The sequence below is a fragment of the Haliotis asinina genome, chromosome 2 (assembly GCF_037392515.1).
Source record: "Haliotis asinina isolate JCU_RB_2024 chromosome 2, JCU_Hal_asi_v2, whole genome shotgun sequence".
Lineage (NCBI taxonomy): Eukaryota > Metazoa > Mollusca > Gastropoda > Lepetellida > Haliotidae > Haliotis > Haliotis asinina.
Genome location: NC_090281.1, coordinates 33167211 through 33187564, shown reverse-complemented (window position 1 = coordinate 33187564; position 20354 = coordinate 33167211). Strand labels below are relative to the sequence as shown.

Here is a 20354-nt window from a genome sequence, read left to right as displayed (position 1 = left end):
TAACACATAATATGTTTTGCGAGTTGCAATGCCTATTTTGTGTCTTAATATAGACATAATTCCACTTCCCATACTGTGAGTATTCCAATCTTGTATATTTCATTTCTCATCATATTTCATTAGTGATTTTCCGACTAGTGAATAACCTGACACCCCTATCTTAATAAAATGCATGTCGTCTCTTGAGGAAGGCAACAGACCCCCAAACAGTGACAAGCATGGCGGATGATATTCCTATGTTCCCTAAAGCTAGCACCTTTCAAGTTCACAGTGGTAATATTGTCAACTGGAACAGGCTAAAGAGGAAGCCGAATCAAAATTCCACAGAGGAGGTGAGTTGTCATTGTTGAAAAATGCCGACAAATTGTCAAACGATTTACGACGATGAAACTTCATGTCTTCATGCAAACAAACGCTGCGAACCAACGACCGAATGCCCCAAATCCAATCATGTTGCAGGAAGTGAAAGTGCTTTCTCATCGTCTCAAACGATAGATCTAGAAGGTTTTTATGTGGGCCATTTTTCGTTGCATGTATTACAGTGATAGAGTGTTGATACATAGAATTAGACCTGTCTGAAACTTCATTATTCATAAGAGATTGTAAAAGTTATTTCATATCATTTGAAACAATAATTATTTACCAGTCCCTTTAAAGCGTACAGTCACGTTAATGCTAGAGTAACAATTTACAATTTAGTTGGTTACAGAGTGGTTGTCATGACCTAAATCGCATTCTGTTGACAGGTGGCTTAACCAAATCCACACACGATTTTACTGGTCTACACCAGTAAGCTGGCGTAAAGTTTTCACAGAATCGTTAGTCCTGAAATTTAGATGTCCATCCAGCCACATGTGTTCATGAACCATAATTTATAATGGAAACATTTCCACCAGTAGCCCCAGTCTTTTATTATTCTGTGCAAGGAACAGGTGGGATTTTTTTATTAAAAAAAACACCAAACAAACCCCCAAAATATCGTTAACACAAGTTTACTGCAATTGGCTGTTTCTGAACAACACGGGTTTGACAACACTTTACACATCAAACTCAAGTTTGACAACACTGAAAGTTTGATGGAAAAGTTGGTGAGAATAGAGACTGATCGTATTTCAGAACAACAGTTTGACAGCTCTGAAATTGGTGTTGGTGGCAAGCTGTTGGAATGTTCACACTCTCAACCTCAAGTTTTGCAACATGTTGTCAAACTTTAATTTGTCATGTGAAGGCCGCTTAAAATCTTTAAAAGTAATCCTAATACACAGAATACATTCCAAGCATGGGCTACAGATGGAACCCTTCCATTCAGTTCAGTATCGTTGGCAATTATGACTTACACATTGACTGTACTGTGAAACTTGCTGACATAATTCAAGATTGTGTTAATTTTTCTGTGGCTCTAAGTATCATGGGACCCGGTGGTATCACGGTAGTTAATTTTGTTGCCATCAGGAATACGAAAGTGACATTTTGTATGTATTTTCAGTTGACTGATGTTAAATCTTCATTTCTGTCACAAACGATGAGGCACCTAATCACATCTCATTCAATTTGATTGCATCAATCCAGATTGTCTTGTTTCACCCAGAAATTGAAACAACTCTCTATTATTGCGATTTTGCTATTTTCTTACTAATATTGTTTTGCGGCCTTAACACATGCCATACAATTTGCTGCCCTGTGTAGAATGAAGGTACAAAATACCTCACTACCTTTTATATTTTTATCATGGAAAATAAGCAAGTTTTCTTCTAGTTGTTGCAGGATTACTCTTGACAAAGTAAGTTTGGATTCCTGCTAGATGCATTTTTATTAGGGGTCATACTAGTCTCAAAATATTCCAGAAGACATGAAATTACAATGACATAAATGACTTCTTCAAGAGCGATTAGTTTTTTGACGTAGTTTGCATGTGTAAACAGCCCATGCAGCCAAAACCTACCACTGCTTCCACATGTTTTCACTTGCTGGTGAAGTAGAGTCCCAGGATTCTTATCTACAGCAAATATCAAAACAAACACCAAATATTTTAATCATGCTGATCATGTTAATAGAAGTCCAATTCAAGATAACAATAAAGCTCCAACTCTTAAATGAACATAGGGAAAGTAGAATGACTAAGTGTTGTCAGGGATAAGTTCAACCAAAGAAACTCTGAAATTAAGATGGAGCTTGAAAGAAGTTCCTTACTTGTACATTCTCATGATGTTTTGTACCATGATTTGAAACAGTGACTATGAATAAATTTCTATTTTCGAAATGATTTGATTTTGTTCCAGCTCAAGGAATGCATTGAAGCTGCTTTGAAAAAGTTTTTGTCAAATACTGACAGAACTGAACTTCAGGTAAGCCATTTTATCACCCCATCATGTAATGCGGGGGGATATAGTTGCCGCCTCGTCTGTCTGTCCATCCATCCATCCGTCCGTAATCATTTTGTTTCCGGAGCATAGCGTAAAAACCGTTCAGTATTTTAAGACCAGAATTGAAGCTATGGATGTGCCTTTTGCTATTTAGAGATTTTTGGCATTTTTATCCCGTGCAATGCATTTTGTGGGGGGTATTGAAATGCACCCTGTCCGTGCACATTTATCTTTTCCAGAGCAGAACTTTAAAACCATTTAATATCTCTTCACCAAACTTGGCACATAGATAGATCTGGTGGTGTATTAGTGCCTTTTGGTAGTTTGGGTATTCTTAATGAAATATTTTGCGCATTTCCATGGCAACAGGTGTCACTTAGACTGAAATTGGAGGTAATGCGGGGGGGATATTGATGACTGTGTCTTCTTGTTATTTTTTGTTGTTGTTTTTCAATGGAATGTTTTGGGTCTTAGTCTAATGACTGTTTGAGCTTTATTTCCTGAGAATAACTTTAAAACTGTTCAATATTTTTCTACAAAACCTGGTAGATATCTCAATCAGAACAAGTGGTGTCTTTTGCTATTTACAGATTTGTGTGATCTATTATTTTCTCAGTCTCCATGGAAATGTTTTTGACTTAGTTACATCTCCAGAGCACAGCTTCAGAACTTCTTAATATCTTTCAGCCAAACTTGGTAGATATATGTGGCAGACCCCCAAAGTGGTGCCTTTTGCTATTTACAGGCTTTTGTGATTAACCATTTTCTGGGTTTCCATGGAAACTATTTGGACTTTGTCTCAAAATTGGGGGATGGGCTTTGTTTCCAGAGTATAACTCAAAAACCGTTCAAAACAGTCATCCCTCACTACAACGCTCTTCACGATACCACAGCAGTGATTAAACTGCAGGGTAATCTGTGGCTACCATTAAAAAGTTGAACTACTATTACACCCCTTCATGAAATTGAAAAAGCTCAACATCAACAAATTCCCTGTTGAGCTCTGATTAATCATGTAAACTAGTGAAATTCAGTGTGGGTGGCAACTAACATTGTTTATAGTACATATCAGTTGGTTTTCAGATGTTTAAAACATGCAGAGTTTTCTCAATAACAATCATACCAACAGCAAAATATCATAGTAACTTATGAAGGACAAGACGTGCCTTCAGTAGAGTACTTACAGCGTTTCTATGTTATAGTGCAGGTAAACACAGTCGTCGGAGAACATGTGGTGTCAGAAAACAAATTTTATTTGATTCAATCCCATTTTTATTCATTATTGACAGCAACAACAGAGCAATGGCATTACCTCATTGCATTTGCGTACAACTTCCGCTTACCACATTTGTGAGGGTCCGTTTTCACGCTTACCGCGATAGCGTCAATTTCACATTATTCTTAGCAATCACAAACAGATTACAGCCTCATAATCCATTGACTCCAAGACCTGTGTTACTGACTCATTGAAGTCATCTTTGACAATTAAGTGGCCAACATTTTGTAACTACAATCAAAGTTGTAAGTACCATGGGATGTCAGCGATGACTTGTCAAACTGTCTCCTATGTAAAATGTATATAGACAGGTAACGGCCTGTGTTCTTTGTTACGTTATAAACATGCATTATATACCAATCCGATAGCAGTATATTATATATATGTTGCAAAAACTGCTTAATTTATAAATTATTATGATAATGAACTTAAAATTCTTTGATGTAATATTGTTCGATCATTTTTAACTGAATCACCAGTACATTGGACCAAAACATCTGTGCACAGCTGATCACTATTTCTGGCTTAGTTGAATAACAGGTACCATAACAGGAACAACAATTAAATTATCATGTCTTTTGATTTTTTATTGCAAGTTTCCCGTACATATATATATTTTCATTTTCAAAGTTTATCATCTTCAGTGATATGATATAGTTTTGACTATAGGCACAATACACGAAATGGCAGTTTTGTTATGCCCTTGGAAAATATGATTTTACTTGACCTTTTTTCAATATTATGTAATAGACCCACGTTATGTAGAGCCACGATGTAATAGACCCCAAGACCCACGTTATGGCGAGGGATGACTGTATTTCTCTTCAAAACTTGCTAGATATATCAGTCAGAACCTAAATTGGTGCCTTTTGCTATTTACAGATTTTGGTGATTTATCATTTTTGTGGGTTTCCGTGGAAATGATTCAGATCTAGTTTCAAATTTCAAAAGGGGATGGGCTACGTTTCCAGAGCACACATCAAAAACTTAGTATCTTTCAGCAAAACTTGGCAGATATATTAGGCAAACCTCAAAGTGGTGCATTTTGCTGTTAACAGATTTCTGTCATTTTTATTTTTCCGATTTTCATGAAAAACGTTCAGACTTAGTCTCAAAAGGGAGCAATGGGCTTCGTTTCTGGAGCACAACTCGAAAACCATTTGATATCTTTCAACAGATCTTGGCAGATATATGAGACACATCTTGAAGTGGTGCCTTTTGATGTTTACAGATATATGGCATTTTTATTTTTCATGACTTCCACGAAAAATTTTCAGACTTTAGTCTTAGAAAACATCAAGTAACTGTAAGATGACTTGTCCTTTAAAATATGTGGGGGTTGGGGTTTATGTCATCTTCTGATGACTCTTGTTATGTAGAGCTGATGAAAGTATATTTTCCATTGCAGAACATGTGCCCATGGCTTCAATGCTTACTGTAAGATGTAATTAAAGAAATAATATTCGTGTACCTTGGAAGCTGTCATAACTGGCAGCTTCCCAATCCAGCAAGTTGTCATCAGCATGATTAAGCCTCAATCCCATTGGCGGCTAGTACATTTATCATCATTGAAAAGCTCTGGAAACCCAGCAGCTGTTAATTCTAGATCTCGGCATAAATTCAGCAGCCCAAATATGTGTTTATACAGTAACCAGCGCTTTCTAATCCAGTGCGTTTTGAGGAATAGGTCAGAAACATGTAAACCCTGTGTTGAAATAACAAGGGATTATGAACGTGCAGCAACTATAGCACGTTAAGTAACTACATGCTTGCTGACAAAGATAATTTAATCTTGGTTCAGTATGGGTAAACTTGCACATGAAATTAGAGAGGTTTTTGTAGGCATTTAAAAGTTATTATTGAAGTAGAAAAAAATATTATGGATTGCAACTTCTTTTCTGTATGTCACAATGTTTTTGGGCTATTCCTTGCCCTTTCATCAGGTGAATTGTAACAAACAAGTATATGTCAATGAGTATATGTAGTAAATGTTTGAGAAACCATGTTTGTCTGTATTTGCAATAAACTGGATGAGAAACAGGAGTTGAAAGAGTGTGGTGTACAGATAACAGGTGTTCTTTACACAAAAGAAAAATAAGCCAGGTAAGAGGTGTACCAAACCAGTGCCTGGGAAGTCAGGTCATTACTGGCTTCTACCTACATCTAATCATTCATATGAACTCATCCCTTGTGTAAACAACTCCTATTATCTGGAGTCAGAATAATATAGTGAGTGGAATATTCATGTTTTCCTGCAACCTGGTATCTCAGTGAGCCACACATACATACGAACACACATGCACATTGTTTTATGAACAAATTATTCACAAGCAAGACATTTAACCCAGTCTCTCCTTACCTCACCTCACTTCGTCTCACCTCACCTACATTTTTCAAATGCCAGCAGCATGTTTTGACCACTACAATGGCCCCCAACATGGGGCAGGGCAAGTTTGTATTTATTTCAGAAAATAAGCCTGTTGTGTGGCCAAGGATGTGTCTTCTTTTGATGGAGTATGTAGCAGTGCATAGAGTCATCCCACGGATGACATTCTTAGCCTGTCAGCTTTGTTGATTGGTCATGTGGACAGGGCGGTAACCTTTTGATCAAATGGTCTGGTTGAAATCTCAGCAATGGACTTATGGCTGCTACATGTAGTTTGATGAAATCCAGTGCTGTCCCCAATCTTCACAGATATAAACAGACATCTTGTCATCATTCATTAGTTTTCTGATCAGTTTTGAATTCAGTTGTTCATTGGAATTACAGTAGTGAGAAATATCAATACAATAAATATATTTTACTGTAACGATCCATTGAACTATCAATGAAATGCACTTGAAATCCAGTCTCAGATGGGAACTAATTACTAGTGGTAGCTAGAAATGAAAAATGAAAAACTATCGATGCATCAATAAATGTGCACCACAAAATATGGGAAGTATCAGATTCAATCACTTTGATTTAGAGTTATCTGCCCGTTAGCTCTTAAACAAATTTGATCTGAGCTTAAGTTTTTTATCAATAATTAAAAGAGGCTTAAGCTGCTTCACTTTGTGTTTATTTACTATGAACTATACATTCATTTGGGAAATGAGTTCAAATGAGACAATTCAAGGAGAAAAAAGGCTATGGCAATAGTTGGACATAATAGTATGTTGCAATAGTTGTTTCCCCAGCAATTGTCACCCCAATGTTTTTCCTTATATTTTACTGATACACTGCATATACTAAAGGTAAGTTATTAGGTTATGGACAGGTGTTTACGAGACTAGAGCGGAGTTGACATTTGACTGAAATAACATTGTTCCCTTGCAGTACACCAATGACCTGGAATGTGTCAACTGCTCCCAGAAGGAGCAGATCAGTTCTGAAGAGAGAGGAGACCTCAAAGTCACTGGTATGTCATGCCTCTGTCTTGCTGACCCCTAGGATCTGGGTTAGATTAAGGGAGTCTAGTGATCAGACTCATTGACTTGGGTGTCACATGTCATTATGTCCCAGTTTTGCGTAGACTGATATTCATGCTGTTGATCACTGGATCAACTGATCCAGACTTAATTATTTACAGACAGCCACCATGTTGCTAGAATATTGCTGAGTGTGGTGTTAAACAAAAACAAAACAAAACTGTGCCATGTACACAAGGCTGCTCAACACACCCTTTCACATCGTTGATCAAGCTCGCTCCCTGTAGTGTACATTTTTTATAAGGCCTGCTTTCAGCTCTGTAATAATTATCCATTCCTTAATTCAAGGGGGGCAGTGGGTTAGCCTAGTGATTAAAGCATTTGCCTGTCATTCCGAAACTCAATTCCCCATTTCTTGTGTTCCCGCCATGATATTGCTGGAATATTGCTAAAGGTGGCGTAAAACCATACTCACTCACTCCTTGCCTTAAGAAAAAGTTCTGTTATGTTGCAGAGGTGTGTTATTGTGACCTGAAAGTATGGCTTTGTACTTATTTGTAAAAAAATCCTATTGCTTAGGACAAGATAGTTTTCATTTCACATGATCAAATAATGGTATCTTACTTCTCCATGGGCTACTAGATAATTTCTGCTTACGGTTTCAAACAGCAAGTAAACATGAATTTCATTTCTGCTCAAAATGTGGCTATTGAAAATCGTCACATTGCAAGAACAAAATGAAGTAATGTTCACAAGATAGTGAACTGGAGAAAGCTGAAGTATTTCTGATTGTCTAACCTCATTTCAAAATGGCTCCAAGACAGACGAGACTTTCAAATTTCATCCTATAGGATATGACGGACAAATTTCATTCATGACAGGTGAAGTATTTGGTCACCAGACACAGTGTCTGATAAATAATTAATTCAGCAGAAACCTTGTGCTACTTTCAACCAGCGCTCGTTAATATTTTGCTGATCAAAGAAATGGAAAACATAATGACATGGAGCACAAACTCTGATGACTCACAGGCAGTGGCTGAATGACAGTGCAATGCAATTAAATGCTGTGCAATGCAATGCAATGCAATGCAATGTATCATCAATCATAATAAAAGAGCATGAAGTATTATTTTACATTGAGTAGCAGGGAGAACCTGAGTTTGCAGTAGGTTCAGGTATGTTCATTTCCTTGAGTAGAATCCTGTTGTGCATTTGAATGATTAACATAGTATAGTGGTTACCACTGTTAGGGCTGGACTATTGCATTAAACATTGTACACTCACTCAGTATAATGCAGGCATGTTGGTTCATCAAAGAGCATTCTTGATATCTCCAGTGCATATGGCCCGATAAATCTCTACGACACCCAGAATGCATCTATGGCAATTTTATACCTCCCTTGGTTATCTTTTTATCCAATCAGTGTCTATGCAGGGAGGTTGAGCGTACCAATCACAACTCAATTTCGCTTTGTAAATTATCTAACCGATCAGAGTTGGCAAGACAAACGATGAAGAATTTTCCTAATGATGTAGAAGGAGCCTTGCACATGTTTTGAAAGTTTCAGACCTGTGAATTTGTCTGTCTGATTTTCCCCCCAATCACAGTCTCACTGAGGCCGCTATCTTTGCTGACACTGGCAAGCTTGGTTCTAACAGCACTCTTAGCTTATTGGCTACTGTGAGAATGTGGAGTGAGCAAAATGAGGTAATAAAATTATCATGTTCTATACCCTGCATCCGGGGTATAGTAGAGACATAATGGAGTGTATACCCTGGAGATATCAAGGATGATTATAGGACTACATGGTATTACTGTTATACCAGCATATCACAATACACTTTTCAAGGGATACATAGTGCAATATTTTTTTTGAGAACTGGTATGAGGAATGTATGAAATGGGGGGTATTTTGGGTGAGCTGGCTAGTGATCCAGCGAGCTTGAGGTTGCAGGATTGAGCCCACCTGTGACCAGGTGTACGAACTTTGGAGTCAGCTTTGTGTGCAGACACTTTCAACGTTGTCTCAACCCCAAATGTGCAGTGCACAACCCTGTGCACTTAAAAGAACCCACGAATCCATTAATATATGACCATATGGTGGTCACATGAATATGTGCAAACACCGAGTTGTAGGAACAGCAATGTGCAGTAAACTTGGACAAAGTGCTGTGACTATATGTCCCAGTCCACCGAACTGTGAATGGGTACCTCGTAAGGATTGAAAGCCACATTAACTAAATAAATAAGTAAATGAATGAATGAACTTTGAATGAATGTGATTATCTTTTTGGTTTAAATTAAAATCTACATTACATTCATTCACAACATATGTTTTCCTTTGTTATTCAGTGACAAAAAAGAAAAGGAAAATCCCAGACTACACAACTTTATTATGAGATGTGTTCATCAGAACCATTAGACATATGGGTAGGGATTTATAATGTAGAAAATAGGACTGACTTGCAGAATCAGTTTCAAAGACTTAAGTTCCCAATATATGGCAATACATATTGCAATACATGTTGCAGTAGGGGTTCCTCTGTCACAGTATATATTGCAGTACGATATCCAATACACAGTCACATACACAGTTAATTAAGGTCTTTTTTCACCAAGATGTTTAACTGGTATTTTTCCCACACATCAGTGTTATGTTCAGAACCATTTCAGTCATATTTGGGCAGGAGCACTCTGCTTTGATTATGCGCCTAATTTGCCGACACATTTTATGTTTCAGGGAAGTTGTTTTTATCCACTCAGCAGCCACCGGAAGTCATCAGAGAAACAGTTGAGAAGTGTAAGTACTCTTGTACTGAAGAACATCAATAAGAAACATTCTGGTGAAGAAGGAAGCATCTTTAGTTTACACTAAAATTACAGTGTTTGATATAGCTGTCTGTTCTCATGCTGAATGCCAATGCCATTTAGATTGGGCCGGTAACCATGGTGATATTTCTCTAAAGCCTGCTGGACTGTTTGGTTACAGAATGTAGTCAACAAGCACCAAATAGTTTTGACTAAAAAATACATAATCAAAGCCAGCGATGCATCCAGGATAAAGTGGGGATTTATCATAGTGTTTATCCTGGATATTATCGAGGATGGAGATATGTCTGAAAGTAATAGTCCGTATAAACATCAGAGAAATGTATTATGCAAAACACCCAAGCAGCATTGACTGAGTTTAGTCATAATTAGTTTGGACAAAATACATTTATGTCAACATGAAATATGTTGACTGTAGCCGTAATTTTATGCGTGTAGTTCAATGAGATCTTGTGTAGCAGGACATGGAGTCATCCCACACATGGGATTGTTACCTTGTCAGCTTGCTGACGGGGTTACCTCTTTGGTCATGTGGAAAGGCGTCTGACTTTGGATCAGAAGGTCCATTGTTCTTTGGATCAGAAGGTTCGTCGTTCAAATCCTAGCACAGGACTCGGAAATTTTGTGTCCGCGACACTTTCAACACTTTTTTGGTTCACACGCTCACTTGGCCTGTGTATACATGTAATTAGGCCAAGTCCTGCTACATTTTTATGTTGTTAAAATTTTTTGACTTCTTTGAATTAATCTATACACACCTCAAAATATGTTGGGTGGTAGGTATTTGATTTTTGTTTTTCAGATGTACAGCTTACCTCTATTTCTGATTAGTGTATGTTGGTTAAGTGGTACTGCCATGTTTTTGTGTAACTGAACTGTAATCACATTACTTGCTGTACATACAGTTTATCACTGTTACAAGAAGGTCCTGCAGCTCACTTAATAGCACGCCTATGGTCATTTCCATGCTTCAGTGTTCCGAGAACTACAGAATGTGGCATATATGGAGACATTGATGCTGTCCCTGCCGGAGGTAGATGAGGAGGTAACAGTGGAGCAAATCAAGCCCTATTGGGAGGTCATGGAGGAACTTGTGTTAGAAGAGACAGTTCTCTCCCTTGGTATATGTGACCTTGACAAGGCACGCCTGGAAGAGTTGTTTAACTGGGCAAAGGTGGGTTGTCTCCCTTGGTGTATATTACCTTGATATTGTTGACTTAAAATGGTTAAGAAAAGTACCAAGTTAGTTTGTCACCTTTATTATTTGGGACCTTGACTGTGAGTGAAAGAAATATAATATGGTGAAGATACATGGTCTTCCTTGGTATTGGTACGTTGACACGGGTGAGTGAAGTAATTGTAAACTGAGTGATGGTGGGTTGTCTCCCTTCGTATTCGGACATTGACATGCAATCCGTTTGATTCCATTTGAGACTGATGAATTGCTGACTAACGCAAAATCTAATAATTGCAACAAAACCACACAGCCACATTAAATCGACAGACCAACTCTGATGATGTGTCTCATAATTTGGGATCATCATTTTCTTGTCACCTTTTGCTATTTTGTATGAAGGGGGGCCTCTTTCTGGTAGAACAGCCAGGTAAAGTGTATGTTGTTAAGATGGGGTCATCTCAAAAGATGTTGCAATTATTAGATTTTGTGTTAGTGTGCAATTCATCGGTCTCAAATGGAATCAAACAGACTGTAGGTGAGTGAAGGAATTATGTATGTGGATGAAGGTAGGTTGTCTCCCTTGATATTGGGATGTTGACATAGGTGAGTGAAGGACTTGTGTAACTGGATGGAAGTAGATTTTCTCCCTTGGGATTGGGACATTGACATAGGTGAGTGAAGGAATTGTATGTCGGGATGAAGAAAGGTTGTCTCCCTTGGTATTGGGATGTCGACATATGAGAGTGAAGGAATTGTGTATGTGGATGAAGGTAGATTGTCTCCCTTGATATTGGGATATTGACATAGGTGAGTGAAGAACTTGTGTAACTGGATGGAAGTAGGTTGTCTCCCTTGGGATTGGGACATTGACATAGGTGAGTGAAGGAATTGTATGTCGGGATGAAGAAAGGTTGTCTCCCTTGGTATTGGGATGTCGACATATGAGAGTGATGGAATTGTGTATGTGGATGAAGGTAGATTGTCTCCCTTAATATTGGGATGTTGACATAGGTGAGTGAAGGAATTGTATAACTGCGTAAAGGTAGGATGTCTCCCTTGATATTGGGATGTTGACCTAGGTGAGTGAAGGAATTGTATGACGGGATGAAAATAGGTTGTCTCCCTCGGTATTGGGATGTCGACATATGAGAGTGAAGGAATTGTGTATGTGCATGAAGGTAGGTTGTCTCCCTTAATATTGGGATGTTGACATAAGTGAGTGAAGGAATTGTATAACTGCATAAAAGTAGGATGTCTCCCTTGATATTGGGATGTTGATCTAGGTGAGTGAAGGAATTGTATGACGGGATGAAAATAGGTTGTCTCCCTTGGTATTGGGATGTCGACATATGAGAGTGAAGGAATTGTGTATGTGCATGAAGGTAGGTTGTCTCCCTTAATATTGGGATGTTTACGTGAGTGAAGGAAGTATGTGACTGGGTGAAGGTAGGTTGTTTTCCATGGTACCTGAAATATATATTTCATTGAAAAGTTGTCTACCATCCACCTGAGAAGATATCTAGTTTTTTCAACCCTTGACGTCAGATTTCAGTAGCAGACCCAATTTGTATATAATTAGAACCTGTAACGAGTTTGAAATAATTACTCTTTGGACACTGCTGCCCCCCAAAAAACAACACCGAATGATTTTATGGCAATGGAGGTTAAATGATATTAACTTTTCACATATTTTAATAATATCTGCGAAAAGTGTTGAAAGATTTGTCATAATTTCGTGTCTCCAGTTAAGTCATACCAACTTCACTTAGGGAACATGACAATGATAAGAACTACACAATGCCTGATCAGCGTGAAGTGCATCTTGGTTAAGCGCTTTGTACAGGTGTGTACTCCTCAAGAGATAAAGATACTGTGAGTGTGTGTGCCTTTATAAATTATATAGAGAGGAATCTTGGTGGCAGTGTTGTTTGTGATGTCACAGCGTGTTTCTGGACTGTGATGTCAAAATGTCTCAGTGGAGAGTCACTGGTGGTGTATAGGGGCATTGTTTCGAAGTGTGGAATTCGGTCTCATAAATACAAAACCGAGTATGTAGGTCTCATGTTTGAGAGTGTTAATTCAAATATTAAGAATTACTACAGTAACATGTGGGAACGTCATGAAACAATGTTGTCAGATTGTGTTATCTAACAATAAAAGGATGTGTGCTCAGAATAAATGTACTCTATGTGAGATTGTAAAAGGTTATACAAATGTTACATTCTTGAATTATTGTAGTATTAAACATAAATTTGTATTTCTTTGTCCCTGGTTATCGGAGCGACACTATCAGGCAGTGTCACTTTCACAAGTTCGGTCACAAAAAGATGTCTTCAATAGATGAAGCTACACTTGCCAATCTCGTAATGTATACCTCCTCACTTGCAAACACTGCAAGAAACAATATGTTGGTGAAACCAAGAGATGTTTCAGAATCCGATTAACAGAACACTATGCTGATATCACTCACTAGCGTGACAAACCTGTTGCACTCCACTTTAATTTGGAACATCATGGCAAGAATGATCACAATGATCTGAGACCATCCAGACTCTGAACATCGAAGAAAAGAAGGTCTCTTGAATTAAGGTGGAGTTTTTAGCTCTATACGTCCCAAATGCAACGACTCAATGATATTGTTTGCTGAAATTTCCTTTCCTCCCTCTATCAACTTCACTGAGTTATTTTCTAGTCTGACCCGTGAAGGTCCTGGGGTAGAATAGGCCTTCAGCAACCCATGCTTGCCATAAAAGGCGACTATGCTTGTCGTAAGAGGCGACTAACGGGATCGGGTGGTCAGGCTCACTGACTTGGTTGACACATGTCATCGGTTCCCAATTGCGCAGATCGATGCTCATGTTGTTGATCACTGGATTGTCTGGTCCAGGCTCGATTATTTACAGACCGCCGCCATATAGCTGTAATATTGCTGAGTGCGGCGTAACACTAAACTCACTCACTCACTATTTTGTAGTCTAGTTCTCTAGTCTGTGCTGTTATGACACTTATTAATACATACGGAAAACCTGCTGCATTAAACAGTTTAGACTTTTTTCATTACAAATAAAATGTGGATTGCATGTATTGATGGTTGCAGGTGAAGCCGTGCGTGAACCAGGTAAATCTGGCGTCATGCTGTGTGATGCCCGCTGATCTGACAGAGTATGCCAAACAGAATGACATTCAACTCCTCACACACAGCGATGAAACAGGTAGATATAGTTGTCTTTGACAGACCAGTGATGGAGCCATGTGTTCTCTCTAAGGTGTAGAAGGGTAGCATAGTGGTTAAGTCCTATGTTCGATTCCCCACATGGGTACAGTGTGTGAAGCCCATTTCTGGTGTCTCCCCAACTCGATATTGCAGGAATATTGTTACAAACGGCACAAAACGGAAGTCAGTCACTTGCTCACTCACTCACTCACTCACTCACTCACTCACTCACTCACTCACTCAAAGGCATGCTGGTTTACACGTGTCAGCATTTTCAAAATGTGTAGATCGATGCTCATGATGATGATCACTGGATTGTCTGGTCCAGATTTGAATATTTACAGACCACTGCCACATTCATAGGATATTGCTGAGTGCGAAGTTAAACAGCCAACCGATTCATCACTGCCACCAGGGTGCAAGCAGTTTTTTCAGGAGTCTTGAAAATTTCCCCTGTAAAACTAACAGTAATCTAGTACTGACAGTCATAATTTAGCGTATGAGTTAGGAATTCCATTCTTGGGTGGGTGGGTGAGTGAGTGAGTTTAGTTTTACATCGCGCTCAGCAATATTCCAGCTGCATGGCGGTGGCCTGTAAATAATTGAGTCTGGACCAGACAGTCCAGTGATTAACAACATGAGCGTCAATCTGTGCAGTTGGGAACTGATGACATGTGTCAACCAATTCAGTGACCACCCGATCCCGTTAGTCACCTCTTACGACTAGCATAGTCGCCTTTTATGGCAAGCATGCGTTGGTGAAGGCCTATTCTACTCCAGGACCTTCACGGGTTTCCAATCTTGGGAATTTTGAAAAAGGTATATTCCTTTCTTACTAGTGACATTTCATTGTTTGGTTAATTAGACTGGTTCAAGAGAGCAGACTATGGACAATGAACTTGACATTTGCACTAAACTCATTACCTATGAAGATCATCTTTAGAACTGGTCTTCAGCAGCGCTAGTTTGTCGTAAGAGGCAACTAGTTGGAGTGGGTGGTCAGGCTTGCTGACTTGGTTGACGTATGTTTGTTGTAAGAGGCTGTTTGGTCTGGGCTCGTTTAGCTGGCACATTGCCGAGTGCTGCATTAAAAGATGGATGTGTGTGACTTGACTTAGATTATTGGACGTGTATGGTAGTGTTTTTTATGTTCCAGGAGATTCAGTCTTGATTATCTTTTGTGTTTGTTTGCAGAGATCATGCCAGTGACGACTCTTCAAGACGCCATCAAGAACTGCGCGACGGAGAAGGACAGCGAACTCTGGGAGCCTGCATGGACCCTGAGATACTCTGTCCTTGTCAAATGTCGAGGAATTGTCAACACTAAAGGCTACATTTTCAAGGCAAACCGAGTCACAAAGAAGAAGTTGACATGAGATCTGTGTAGCTATGGACATTATTTATGATTTGCACTTAGTGATTTATGTGAGCTGACACAAGAATGAAAAGTATATAATACGCACACTTTTATTTTCATGTACATAGACATTTCAGGTTATATGTTCAGCATACAATCATGATAATCAGCATGGTTAGACAAGACCACTAGACTGAGGCTAGTGAAAATCTAGAGGGACCAGTTGTTTCTAACCAAATCTAATTATTTTACATCAACCATTGCAGGTTATTAGTGAATTAAACCAATAGTGGACTCCGGGATAGAAGGCTTCGTAGTTTAATAGGTACTACTTTCAGTGTTCACAAATGTGGCATTGTTTTTGTGTAATTGCAGTCAGAAGCAACCAACTAGGGTCTGGACATATAACCACTAGCACCAATATCATAGTAATGATAGTTTATCAAGGACACTCTCAGAATCAGTTTCATTACCTGTGCTTGTAAACCTCAGCTGGGTAGGGTCTCTCAATGCATAACACAGGAATATGTTTTAAATGTTCCCTTGTTATCTTCTGTCGGTGTCTGGATGTTAGACCACTTTGTTGTTATGTCAAGACGGGCCTGGTAGATGTGTGATGTCTGTTCGACAAAACCTGTTCGCCTTTTATGAGAGGGTGAGGGGCAACTAGCCTATGGTTAAAGCGTTGACTCATTATGCTGGAGATGGGGTTGGATTCACCACCTCACTGATATTTCGGGAATAAAGGTAGTGTAAAACTAGACTAAATCACCCTCTGATAAAGAGTGAGGAAACAAGCTGACAGACTTTTGGACCACAAAAGGTGATTACCAACAAAGTTGAAGAATTTTTTGTAGGCTGCTTTCTCTTTAGTCTAAATTCTAGTGAAGCCAGAACCAGTTTCTGTTTGGAGGGACATGTCACTGTCTCACAGACTAATCCCCCAGCTTGTCACTGAAGATGATGATGATGATGATGATGATGATGATGATGATGATGATGATGATGATGATGATGATACATGTGTGAACATTCCAGAAACACTGGTAAGTTCAGGGGCATTTGTGATAGAGTATTCATAATGCTGTATATTTACGTCCACTCATACTTGCACGTTAACACATATGCTTTAATTTATAGTGAGTGATTTTCATAATTGCTAACTGTGGAGTTTTCATTAGTGCTTGCAAAGTGGAGAATGCAATAGCAGTGTGCAAAATAGTTTCCAAATTTTGCTAGCCAGTTGTGCTGACTATACCTGAAAGATACACAAAATAGTTCAGTTGGCCGAAATCTGAATTTAGACACAGGTTTCATGAACTTCAATCATTAACCTGCTGTTACGATGAACATTTTTATCAGGTAATAATCTTGCATGATTTTAAAAAGTGTTTTAACTTAATAAGTAGAGGAGAGATATATTTATAAGACGACCTCATGAAAATTCACTAGCCAGTGGCCCAGTGACTGGATATTTACTGGCCCAACTGGATTTTTACTAGCCATGGGCTAGTGGGCCAGTGGCTATTTCACACATAGAATTGAAGTGAGTTTGCATGCTTGGAAGGGTTATGATATTTTTGTATGTTTATATTACACCTAATCTCAATGATTGATGGATCTTATGGTCAAAGCTTCTGCATGGCATCTGTCAGCTCTCTCAGCATTTTTCAAACCAACGGAATCTCATTATTAGCATTAACTATTAGTGCGTTAATTTGACAATTGTTGTAGAAAACAACCTTTGCTAACTAAATTTTATATTTGAATAATATGTTAGTAAACTGACATACTGGTCTTCAATGTTGAAAAAAAATTAAGATAATCTTTTAGACAGTTTGCTTTGGATAATCCAAACTATGTGTTTCTGGAAGGCAACTGGCAAAAAAATATTCCTTTATTTATTCCAATTTGGATTTTTTAAAAAAGATTATTTCTGTAAAGTTACAGGAATTTTAACATTGCATTCATGCTATTTCCATATGTGAGGATATTGTTCCTTATGTTAGAACTTGAGAAGTCCAGTCCTCCAATGAAACCCGACCCTAATAGAACCTGTCACTATGTGCTTACGTGAGAACCATCCTTATGACATATCCTATCCTTATATGGGCACCCTTGTCTCTATCCTGCATGAACCCCAATTCATATTTTAAACGCCACGTCATGATTTGAGACAAACTGTGAACTTCACTGTTGCCTTACCACAATGGGACCAGGGAAGTAAAGGTTTCACATCACTTTATTCAAAATGACCCACCTGAGAGATTCTGTTCGCCTTATAACAAAGGGACCCATGACATTTTCCCTGCTTGGTATTAATGAGATTATGCAGATATACTGAATCTGGTCTCCACTGCATATATCATTGAACTTCCTTTTTACAAGTCTCAAAATCTTGGGTAGTCTCCGCAAGACTTGTAAACCTCAGTCCAACTGTTTTGTTGCATATCAACCCCATGTATTTTATTGTTTACTTAACTTTCATTAGACCAATATAATAGGTTTGTAGACTTGTTTGATGTTAATTTGTAAGTATGATTTGGGAAAAAAGATATCAAGAGTTAAGATTACATGAAAATCATGTGATGTTCTGTATTGATGCGTGTCTATCAAAGTTTTGCCTTTCGACAGCAAAAAGGCCTTTGGTGATGAAGCAGGAATTTTCTCAGCTCTGTTGTTTTTAAAACCTTAAAATTTCAATTTTATTTTAAACATCCATTTAGATATCCATCATTGCCTGTCAAACTGAATGAACAGCTGATCAGACTTCAGTTTTAAGGTACTGAAATTTGACTGTTGTGGTGAAATGGTTAATAATCTTGTCTAGTGATGTTAGATTGCAAATTTGAGTCATTTTTGTTGATTTGCCTCATGGATGCAATATGTGAAGTCCATTTCTGGTGTCCCCACCATGATATCGCTGGAATATTGCTGGAAGCGGCATAAAGCCACACTTACTCACTCACACTTGCTGGTCACAGGAAAAAAAGTTTGACAAAAGTATTTCCCATCTTCAAAATCCAGCTCATCTCCAGTAGTATGCCGTACCAGCTGGATCTAACATTTCCTCTCCCTTTCTTTGCATTAATACAGTGAACCTGCTGTGACAGGCCCTGAATATCAATTTTGCAAAACTTGAAAAGCATGGCCAACTTCCATCATGGGAGCAATAGCACTGAAGTTGAGTAGTACTTTACAGATGGTTCAAGCAAAATTGGAAAATGTATCTTTACCTATCAAAAGACATTTTACCCAAATGTCTGTGGAAGCAGACTGAACTGGTATAGTTTTATATCAGGTGAGCTACAGAGCCTTGTAACTGTGGCAGCCTTATCTGTGAGACAGATGTATGTACAATATAGATGGCATAATATTGATATCTCTAGTTAGTGTAAGTTTTGAGACAGTTGTTTACCTGTTTCAAAGTACTGTGATGAAACTGTTTCTCTTGTTGGGCATTTCAATAAATCTGAAAGCAAAGATACTTAATAGTTTGGGTTTTTCTTATTATGGCTGAGCTAAAATGTGAAGTTAAAGTTGGTAACATAGGTCTGGCAACTTTTGGGAACAGCTGGTAAGTCTTCAGAGTTGACAGTCCTGGTGTCTGGTAGAATTTTCTGTTATGTTTCCTACACTGCCTTTTGTCATGACATCTTAACAGGGTAGACTATGTTTGTGTTGCTCAAACAAAAGGCAGCATGTTTAGCTGTGGACCATATATCATTATTGTCCCCACCCTAAAAAATTAAAACAATTAAACTGCTTCCATGCACTTAACATACTGCTTCCTTATTGGTGGATGATGAGGTTGTTTTATGTTTTTCTCTTATTCTTGAGCGTTCTTGCAAAATGAATATATACACTATATGTAATGTGGCATTAATAGCAAGCTTTTGTTTGACAAAAGCATTGTCATTGATACAGTTCAGATTTCTCAGTGACAGTTAATCTGATTGTCATTACTTATTAGCTGTCCATTGTAATGATGTGCACTGATTACTGATTTGATATATAATCAAAAACAAATATGTGCAAAAAAACAATGTCTCAGACTTGTGGATAAGGAGGAGGAAAAAATATCAGATTTTTGTTGATTTTTTTATTTGATTATGTATGAATGGTAAAGTTTATATACACGGCTTCTTGCTGAGTAGTGGGCGCATATATATATAGTAATTTTTTAAAAGCCGCTTTGATGCAAATCATGTACAGCTATTCATGTGTTCATGATGTGGAATAAAATTCCCTGGATCAGTGTTTTTCCTGTTTTGAATTGTATATTTAAACCAGTGAATGAGTTAGTAAGGTTTTTAGCACTATTCAGGCAATATCATGCTGGACACAAGAAATGGGTTTCATGCATTGTACCCATGTGGGGAATTGAACCTGAGTTTTCTGCAAGATGAGTCTATAAACTTATAAATGTTAATGATGGTTTATTGTGTAAACCTAATTTCAGTATTCAGTGTTATACACTCCCCAAAGTTATTATACTGAAGTTTTGTTATTATATTTAAAGTCAGATTTGTCCAAGGGTGTGCAACTTTTTAAAACTGAACGTCCCCTCCAACTGACAGGAGTGTAAAGTGCTAATACGTTCAAACCTTCAGTTTAAGGTTCTGGTGTCCCCATGGGGGTTAACTCAGACGAATGAACACTCTTGCCCCAAGGTTTACTTGAAACCTATTAAAACTGTGCTAGATGATCACTCACTCCAGAAC

At 38.2% G+C, this 20354-nt stretch overlaps 1 protein-coding gene across 1 annotated transcript; it reads left to right on the top strand.

Moving 5' to 3' along the window:
- The first annotated feature begins 201 nt into the window (after positions 1 to 201).
- LOC137273616 (glutamate--cysteine ligase regulatory subunit-like) lies at positions 202 to 19890 on the top strand. Its single transcript, XM_067806375.1, has 7 exons — positions 202 to 332; positions 2280 to 2345; positions 6959 to 7040; positions 9794 to 9853; positions 10857 to 11056; positions 14157 to 14271; positions 15468 to 19890. Exons 1-7 carry the CDS (start codon positions 219 to 221, stop codon positions 15647 to 15649), a joined length of 819 nt encoding a protein of 272 aa, XP_067662476.1. The 5' UTR covers positions 202 to 218; the 3' UTR covers positions 15650 to 19890.
- Positions 19891 to 20354: the final 464 nt, after the last annotated feature.

What these genes read in the sequence shown, in the direction of transcription:
- LOC137273616 (XM_067806375.1), top strand. Translation starts at nt 219, where the DNA reads ATGGCGGATGATATTCCTATGTTCCCTAAAGCTAGCACCTTTCAAGTT. An exon ending in CTGACAGAACTGAACTTCAG is followed by an intron (nt 2,346 to 6,958) that starts GTAAGCCATTTT and finishes GTTCCCTTGCAG; the next exon opens with TACACCAATGACCTGGAATG. An exon ending in CAGAGAAACAGTTGAGAAGT is followed by an intron (nt 9,854 to 10,856) that starts GTAAGTACTCTT and finishes TCCATGCTTCAG; the next exon opens with TGTTCCGAGAACTACAGAAT.